The following is a 10,312-nucleotide window of genomic DNA, read 5'->3' on the forward strand; positions in this document are numbered from 1 at the left end:
TCAAGTTGTGACATTGTGATATATTGCTTTGTGGCAATCTTGTAAAAAAAAAATCTAAAATTTAGGACAAAAAATTTTCAAAATGAAAGACAAAATAAAAAACCAGAGAATCAAAATAGGTGAATCAAAATGAATTAAAGCCTATATAATTTTAGAATCCTATGCAGATTTTAAGAAAAGTTGGGTCCATTATGCAACTTAAAACCGGTTCACAAGAACTGTAGTTTAAAATTCAGTGAACCGATTAAAAAAATCCGAACTATTATTTATAAAACTTGACTCAACCCATTTTAAAAATCGAAAAAACTGTTTCTTTAAACCGGTATGATATCAGGTACCCAATATTGCTTCTCCCCAAAAACGCTAACCGCATAAGATTGCGATTTTCTACTTCCTCTTCCTCAAGTAAAGAGAAGAAAAGCGAAACACAGAAGCTCAAAAAAGTTGAAGCAACAAAGTAGCAAATTTCCACCCCTACATATGAAGTTCATTTCCGAAGAACGCAAGCATTTTCATGAAGATTGCTCAACTTTGATTTTGGTTTGTATTACTTTCTAGGGTTTACGTTTACCCCCTTTTATTTTTCCAATTCTAGGGTTAGCTCATATTCTTGTGTTTTTTTTCAGCCTGCTGTTTCTATTGGCAATGTTGGGCAGTTAACAGCGGACCTTTTGGTTTCATCATTGGGTTCGGAGAAAGTTGGTTACTTAGACGATCCTTACGTTCTTCCCTGTGTTGGCAATGATGCTTATGGAACTGTTCCTCAAGGGGATCTTGCACTTCCTCTTGAAGGTGTTTTTTGGTTTGGTTTCCTTTTTAGTTTGTTTTGTTTGAGTTTTGAAATGATTTTAAGCTCTTTTATTAATTGCTTATTTGCAGCTTATGATTCTCCGTCTAATGGTCTCACTATTATCCAGCAGAGATCTCCTGTAATTAAGGTATTCACTGAGGTCCTGTTTGTGATGTCTGGACTGTTTCTTGCTCAAAATATGTTGATGGTAGTTAAACCTAAGGGCTGTTTGGACAATAAGTTGAGCGTTTAGCGCTTATAGCATAAGTGTGTATCATCATTTAAGTGCTTATGTATTAACTTTTTCTATAACAAAAGATAAAACAAATGCCAGTTGTTTTCATAAAGCTATTAGTTGTTTTCATAACCTATCACAGAGAGCTTGTGGAAATAAGTGAAAAGTGCTTATGGGCATTGTATAAGCTGTTTCTTTAAGCTCTCTCAAACAGACTCACTAGTGTTTATGCCAGTAAATAAGTCAATCCAAATAGGTCCTAAATGTACCTGGCTACCTGCTCTTTGCCCTTTGTAATCTTGAATTTTTCTACTTCTTGACACCTAATTTTGTGCTCTCTGTTTTGATGGACATCAATATCCCTTTTGGAAGTAATCCATAGATTATTATAGCTTATTATCAAATGCTCCTTTGTTCCTGTTTGAAGTGTTGTTTTAGGAGTATATCTTTGTTTCTATTAGTTTTAATGCTTGAATTGACACAGCTAAATTTTGAATCTGGAAGGAGAAATTAAAATTAATACATGGCATTTGATAGGGAATGATGCTTGAGTTTGCAAAAAATATGGCTGATTTTATTGCCGAAAGTGGAAAGAAGCATATTATTATTCTCTCCAGCTTAGATTTTGGGAAGTGGCAAAAGGTTGACATGTCAAGGTGAGGGAGTCATATTTTGAATGGATTTAATTCACATAGATTTTAAAAGATTATTTACACCAACAACAGTTGTGGTGTGAGATTATTAAAAACATTTGGACTTTAATCATAGCTATTGTTATAGTCATACATACAATTGGTTGTGATATACTCAGTGCAAAACTTTTTATACTGACATAATGACAATGTATCAAAATTAAACTCATTTTGAAATAGCAGCATGATATTTTGAAACACTTCTATATGGTTAAGATTTTCAATTCATTACTTCTATGACTGACACTTCTGTTCAAATATGAATGCTTTAAGTTTTCTTGCTTTGACAATCTTTTAAAATGAAAGTATCCATTTGCTTTTGAATACTTTCCATTCTGATATGTCCATGGGCTGCCATATTAGTGGTTTGCAGATTTATTACCTATCCAGTGCCAACAGCAACGGAACAGACGAAAACTGTGAACAGCTTGGATGGAAGAAACTTCAGGAGTATGACCCTTCTCAAAAACATTGGAAATATCTTAGTGATTTAGCTGAAGGAAATGCAACTACGGAAGATACTATTTCTATAGAAGATGAACTAGAAGAAGAAGATTATTATGCTAGCTTGCCTTTCGCTGCACTTTTTTCTTTTCTCAAGGTAATGCATGTGCTGTTAACATTGATTATATCATATTTCTTCTTGTTCATGTAATAATTTAAACCAGGGAACGAGGAAGGAAAAAATGTTTCATCACGTGATACATTTGATAAAACTTACTAATTGAAGTGGTTTTATTCACATCACATGTTAATAATACGAGGCTCTGTACCTTGTATCAGGCTAAAGGTTTGAAGGTCACATGCTTGTTATGTTATTGCTCAGAAGGCGACAACACATCTGATGCTTTTCAATTAGCTGATGCAGCATGCAAACTTCTAAAGCCAAGTCACCCTAATTCTGGTGAGTTTTATAGGTCTTTGTTTCTTCTTATATTAAAGTTAAACGAGCAGAAGTTACAGATTTAATTGTAACTATTAATAACTAGTGAACTGATTTGTTTGCACTTTGGTATTAAAAAAAAGCATAAAAGCTTATTGGTAATATAATTTTGATAATGGCATTTTCCAGGAATTGAAGGTGTCAAATGGCGAGTTCCACTTTCTTGGATGTCTGTATATGGACCACCTCCAGATGTTTCCATCTTCTAAGATTAGGTTAATGTAATTAGTAAAGTTAAACAACGGTTGAAAATGGATATTTTTGTCAAGTTTTTTTACACAACATATCCGTTCGATACATTTTCACACTACAGGTGCTAGTTGTAGTTTCCTATTGGTAGAACTTCAGTTTTGAAGGTTTTTTTTTTTGCTTGAGATGGATTTGGAGGTGGTAGTGAATCATTCTTACTAATGTGATGTTTTATGACTTGCGCCCAACTCAGTTAGGCATCATCCTTATGGGTTTGTTATTTTTGTAGTCAGATATGTGCAAACAACACAGTGGCCGGTTGTGCATGAATTATTATATAATTATTAGTGTAAAAAAAGTTATCCTACTATCCGCCATCCTACTTTTGGGGTTGGCCGCTCCGCTATTCGGGATTAATAGCTTTGGTTGTGCTCTATGCGTTAGTATCTCTAATGTTTGGAGCTATAGGGCAATTTGTCTAGAGCTCTATTCCTACATATCTTGTGTTAGAATACAATAATTTCTAGTATATTTTGATGATTAAAAAAAAATTAGTTAACTTTTAATTACTATATAATAAAATGCATTCTATACATATTATTGTAGTTATTCTTCTACTATTTTCTCAATACTTGTCATATTTGAAATGGCATTGGAGGTGTAAAAAGTTCCCTCAATATTTTTATCTATCTAATATTAATTGAGTGGAGCGTGTAAATTTTTATTTTTGGGCAAAAGTGGTGCGTTTACATTTTAGAACCCATTAATCTTGTTAATGGCTATTTGTTATAATTATTGATTTAAATATCTCTTTCACAATGCAAACAACTTGTTTTCTGTTTGGTTTGGTGGTGGAAGTGACATTCTTCCAATGATTTTAAAACTAGTTGGAGGGTTGAAGTGACTGGTTCAATCGGTTAAATTAGGAATTTGAGCTAGTTTTGGTCCATCATTAATCTGCTCAAACAAGGGAGGAGGTTTCTTGCCACTTCTTTCCTGGTTTAATGCATATTTTTAGGGGAAGATTGTTTTTAGGGGGAGATTGTTGCATGTCTCTATAACATGCAGGGGGAATATCCTTAATACGGTTATTTTGTTGTTTCTTATCGCTTTTGTTTATTATTGTTTATTGAGTCTCCCTCATGATTGTACATCCTCTGAATCAAGATTGAAATCAATTTGTTATTTCGCTTTAGCATGCATAAAACAATGGTTATGTTTGAACTTGATCACGATGCTCTAAGTCAATTGCATGAGTCGATGGAATAAAAATTATATATGTTTTTTATTCTAGTTAAGTGCAAAGAAAAATCTCAAAGCACTTTTAAAAATATGAAAAATTGAGATTTTGTGTTTGATTCGAATCAATCTAATCAAACACACATTTTGATTCAAATCAAATTTAACAGGGGTGAAACAAACCTTTTTAAACAATTTGATTCATATCAGGTTTTGTACACAACTCAAATCAACCAATTTTTTGGCCGTCTCTGCTCAATTTTATTCGAATCAAACTTTACACATGATTTGAATCAATATTTTATCTTTTTTCTCAAGGGCCTGTTACAGTTGGTTCGAATCAGATTTTGGACATGATTCGAATCACGAGGTCTTTGATTCAATTCATGCTTTGCACTTGAATCATGTATTGCTCTTGATTCGAATCTTACTAACTTTTATCACTCTTTTTTTATTCCATTCACTTGCTCACTTGACTCGGACCATGTATTGCTCTTGATTCAAATCTAACTAACTTTTATCACACTTTTTTTTTGCTCAATATCAAGCACATATAAAATATTTTGTCAACACGTTTCATGAAACAAATTTTATAATCATTTTGTGATTTTCTGTGAAATCAACTCTTTCTCATTTTGAAAAGTTCAATACCCTTGCATTCAAATTTTTTCCATCTTTAACCTTAGTTTTATTTCCAGATCTTAATAATGAGAGATTTGTGATAGATTGATGGAGACATCGTCTTGAAACTAACCGTTCTTGAAGATTGGGTAAAGATTTTAAAGTTTTGCAAGTTTGACGAGTTGTCATTGGTGCTGACAAATTCTAGTGTGAAAAGAAGGAGACTTTTCTCTCCAAATTGCCTTAGTAGTGACTGTGTGGAAGGCTACAGATAAGGTGGATTTCTTCTCATATCTTTGGACAATTCACCGCTCAAGGTATCGGTAGGATCAAAGAGTTGATTGCTATAAACAAAGACTTATAGTAGAATTGGTGATATTGGAAGATTCTTTAAGCGTTAATCGAGTAAAAAAAGAGCAGAAGAGTTTGGCGTGAAGATGTATACAAGTCAAGATCCAGATTGAAGATTTATTTTCTTCAGCATTATTGTGGATCATTGATCGTATGAACTCTTGACATATTTTCCAAAATAAAAGGAAATATGTAGGTTCCGATGAGAAACCATTGAAGAGTGCACGTAGACTCACGTGAGGACGACAAAGTTGAAGCATTATAAATTCTTATGTCCTCTCTCTCTCTCTCTCTCTCTCTCTCTCTCTCTCTCTTACTTTTGCATTTAAATTTTGTAGTATATAACATGCCTAGGTTTTCTATTCTCAGAGTGGTTCATCGTTTATTTCATTGATAATGATTTGTTGCTTAAGATTAGGTTTTATTGGGATTGGCACCTAATCGAGCTTTCGTGGTGATTAAAATTTGAGAAACTTGTTGAGTTTAGAATTTGCACATTGAATCATTGTATAATTATTTCTCGTGAAACATACAATTGGTATCAATTGAATACCTTGTGTATCATCATTAGATCATTCGTGATATTTGTAAATTGATTAGGTGCTTATGCAAAACAATTTCTATTCGAGTAATATTCTCACATTTTTGCTCTAAACATTTCCGCGTGCAACTCTGAAAACCTATGATAATTCATTTTTAAAAAATCGGTTGAAGTTTATTTTTTAAAGTCTATTCACCCCCTCTAGACTATTTTCTTACTTCCTATTCTCACCCAACAACCCGACACCCCCACATGGAGGTTGCTATTACCTTTATGCCCTTACTAAGTATTTTTCGAATTTTTTATGCATTTATTGGATTTTTTTTGAAGAAATACCAAAAATTTCCAGTAAAAACACATTGATTTCTAGTAAATGTTTGAAGACATACTAGATTTTTCGAAATGTTTTGTAGTTTTCCGAAATTTAGAAAATTGGCGATAGTTCATATTTGATAGGTAATTTTTTTTAAACACTATTAGATTTTTCAAAAAATCCAAAAAACTACAACACTTTTTAAAAACTCGACAATGTTAATTTTTTTTTTGCTCATTGAATAAGAACTACCATTTTTCAAAAATCTGGAAAATTACCAAATATGTCAAATCTATCAAAAATTTCGGTTTGTTAAATTTATTTTTAAAAAATTGGTAAAAATGCATACCAGACTTTTTATATATACTATCAGATATTTTGATTTGTACCAGACTTTTTATTTGTTCTACCAGATTTTTCGTCTGAACTTTTTGACAAAACTTTGATAAAGGTAATATGAGTATTATGGAAATATGTAGGGGGTGTCAGGTCAAAGTGTACGGTGGCAGGATAAAATCTTGCCATATGTATATTATATTTTTTACAAGAGAATTTGATCAGTCACCCTTCCAATGAAACTTGACACCCCTATTTTTTTATAATATCAAAAACATCTCTGTCTAAAAAAATTATGCAAAAAATTCTGATAGGATAGTAAAAATGTGGTATCAATACAAAAAATATGGTAGGTCAATATAGAAATTCGGTATTATTTTTACTGATTTTTTCAAAAACACTAGTGAACCAAATTTTATCGGAGTATTTCAAAAGCACTAGAAACAACCAGATTTTTTCCATAAACTTGGAAATTTCGGTAGTGTTAATTTACTGGTTTTTCCAAAAAAAAAATTTAGATTATCAGTTTTTTAAAAAGCTGTAGTGATTACTAGAGTTTTTCCATAACCCTAAAAATTTCGGTAGTGTTAAATTTTCAACCGTTGGAATTTTCCCGACACTTTTGTAGGATTGTGATTGCACTGACAATTTTTTTGTGGTCCATATTTATTTCTAACTTGTATAGATGCCTGATATGTTGTTAAAAAATATCTCACAATGTCTGAATATTGGTATCCCGGGTTTGTGTAATTTAATGGTGTGAAACCTCCAATAGATTTTAGGCTCATAGAGGACACACGTCTCGTTGTTATGAAATTCAAATTGGATAATCTTATGCACCATACCAACAATAGAAAGGTGGTTAAGATCGAGTATTGTTTGCCATCAATCGACAATGAAGAGAAGATTGATTTCACTAAGTTTGAGTTGAAGACAATGAAGATTTAAAATTCATGTGGAGTACATATCATTTATAAGAAACAAAGGGTCTGATCAAGGTGGAAGCGACAATTGCGAGATGTGGCAACGATATTATCATGACGTTGAAACATCCTGAATCATCTAATAATGTTTAAGTTTTGTTTATGTTATTTTCTTGTTAAGTTATGTTATGAAATGTTCGTGTTAAGTAATGTAATGCTAATTTTATTCTAATGAAATGTTAACGAAAGATAAGATAAGATGTCAATAATATACAAATAATTTCAGCAACATCAAAACATAAACAAACTAATAAAATCTACACAGGTCCACCACAGGCTGTGTGTGCTATTTGTGATGCTAAAGCATACATCTCACATCTGGATTTTCCAAACCCACAATGTTATCTCAAAAAAGTGATATCCTCTATAGTTAGCGCTGGTCAGTCATACTAGATGGAGACGGTGACACATCATCTGAAGGTCCTACATCATGGAAAGTCCAACATTATGAGTAGGCCGAGCAAGTGGGTGATGCAAGGGAGTAATATTATAACATACCACCCTAAGTAACCATCCTCACACTGCCTAGGAAACAAAACCTCGACTACATTATCTCTAATAGCAATGACACTGTTGGCAATGTTAAACATAAATCTATCAATTCCCCCAGGTGGCACAACAAGGACTAGTAGAGGGATTCCTTGAACATACCCAAACTGGTGCATACACCTCTCATACAAATATCTAGCCACTGAAATCTCCCATCGCAAATAGCCAGAAAATAAGACAGTGTCACCAAAGTCTTGATGCAATCTATGCTCTATGTAGGGTGTCCATATGACTGTCTGCGACCAACACATCGATCCTCCATTTGTAAGTCTGGAGACCTACTGGATGTGAATGTTTGGACCTCCATCTGGTGGCCCATGGAGAGCTAGTGATAGGAACACAAACACGTCTGTCACAAATGAATGACAAATGCTCGTATATCCAACACTACACAGGAAGAAGAAATTACTTATGCAAAATGTATTTCATAAATAATAACGAAATAAATAAAACATAGTAAATATTCATACATGAAATAAACTCATATAACTAATAAACTACCTCGTCCCAAAGTAGCACACCCCATGCCCAATCAACATGCTTAAGCTCAATAAACATGGAGATGTATCTGGGATCGACATCAAAAACAATTTCTCCGACCTCATCAGGCATTTAGACATTAGATAATTTCTTGAACTAGTCCCATGAATGGACACCTTCAACGGAATACTGTCCTGTAACAATTAAAGTAATAACATCACTTATTTTTAATTACTTAGTAATAAATAAAAACTTAAAATAAAATATTTATACCCCTCTTTGTCATAGTCTAAATTCCACATGATTGGAGTACGCGGTGAGCAAGGTACAATCACTAGACCCTCCAAGGAAGCCCCCATCCGTGTGTACAAACAACTCCGTATTAGCCTGAGTCGTCATCCTCGTCTCAACATGATCCTCCACCTTTGTATCAGCCTCAACAGTCACCTCTATGTCAGTCTAAGCCTCCACATCTGTGTCAGCTTGAGCCTTTGTATCTTCTTGAGCTGTTGTCTCTACATCATCAATAATAGCAACATCGAACTCTAAATCAAATTCTCTGCCCCGTCCAACTCAACCTCCTCTGGGTTGTAAGGATGCAGGGCCGACCCTGTGGGGTGCAAAGAGCGCTACCGCACAGGGCCTCCAAATTTAAAGGGTCCAAATTTAATTGATGGGCTTGATATAAATATGTAGTTAAATAATATGTAAAGTTTGTGCTAACATACATTAATTGTTATGCTATAGCCAAGCGGTTGAAAGCATGCTTTTGAGTTGAAACCATGCTGGTTCGAATCCCAGCTTCTCAACTCATTATGTGTAGTTTTTATTTTTTCATTATTAAAGATATCATTATGTATAGTTTTTGGGTTGAAACCTTGCTGGGTGGACACACAAATTTTACTATAAAGAAAAACTAATAAAACTTCATTTCCTTTATTATATAATATGAATATAAATTTTTAAAATAAAATCTGTTACAACATTTTAAGGAGGTGATATAATTAAATAATTAAATAATTAAAAATGTATTATATGATGAACTCATTTGTTATTATTATTTTAAAATTAAATATACAATATTATTTTTGGGTATTGTTTTTCTTCAGAATAATATTTTAAAACTTTAATAAATGAATTATTTCATTTTATTTAAAGTATTATTAAATATATTAAATTAATAAATTAAATTATTTTATTTAAATTATTTTTGAATATATTTTTGCCTAATTTTTTTTACAAGTATTTTCATTAATTTAGATTTTCATTGTGAATTGACTCAATAATAAACACAATAGTTGTTAGGCCTTGAAAAATTAAATTATACTCTTATATTTTGTAATTTCACAATGTTGATTAATTATTAATTAAAATACTTTATTATTAACATTGTAGAAATTGTTTAAAGAATTGCTACCTTTCATTAAATAGTATAAATTTTTCTTATATATCAAGGAATGTAGGATTAGAAAAAAGCGAATAACTAAAGTTCAATGAGTTAAAATTTTACAGAATATTTATATATCATTTTTTATTTATATAATTAATTTTATTTACAATTTAAATGAAATATAATTTTTTTAATCTGTTGTTTTTTCATGTATTAGGGGCCTAATGTAAAAATAGATCAAGGCCTCTAAATTGTTTGGACCGGCCCTGTAAGGATGTATGCATATTTACCGCATATTTCAAAAATTATGGTACAAATGCATGTGGTTTCAACAGATGTAAAAACTCTGGTACAAAATGTTATACACCTTAAATTTATGGTAAAAATTCAAAGGATTAATGTATAAAAAGGGCTAGTAAAAATCCGGTAAGAGGATCGAAAAGATTAATAAATTGCACAGGTTTTGTCAAAAAAATTGGAAGTTGACAAATGATATGTGATTTTTTTTTTTTTTTTTACAGTTAAAAGGTATTATAGTAAATGAAATTTTGAGAGGGGTGATAAGTAAAATTTTAAGAATGCCACGACAACATCTATTTTTACAAGTGTAAAACAAATAAATGTAGCCCAATTGTGGTTCAACTAGTTAAAACGGTTGAA

The 10,312-nt window shown here is 32.0% G+C and overlaps 1 protein-coding gene across 1 annotated transcript; it reads left to right on the top strand.

Moving 5' to 3' along the window:
- The first annotated feature begins 314 nt into the window (after positions 1-314).
- On the top strand, positions 315-3,101 carry LOC131628610 (uncharacterized). Its single transcript, XM_058899446.1, has 7 exons — positions 315-540; positions 627-792; positions 880-938; positions 1,563-1,681; positions 2,081-2,318; positions 2,501-2,621; positions 2,790-3,101. The coding sequence occupies exons 1-7, from the start codon at positions 481-483 to the stop codon at positions 2,867-2,869; spliced, it is 843 nt and encodes a 280-aa protein (XP_058755429.1). The 5' UTR covers positions 315-480; the 3' UTR covers positions 2,870-3,101.
- Positions 3,102-10,312: the final 7,211 nt, after the last annotated feature.

The sequence above is a fragment of the Vicia villosa genome, unplaced genomic scaffold, assembly GCF_029867415.1.
Source record: "Vicia villosa cultivar HV-30 ecotype Madison, WI unplaced genomic scaffold, Vvil1.0 ctg.000469F_1_1, whole genome shotgun sequence".
In the NCBI taxonomy this organism is placed as follows: Eukaryota; Viridiplantae; Streptophyta; class Magnoliopsida; order Fabales; family Fabaceae; genus Vicia; species Vicia villosa.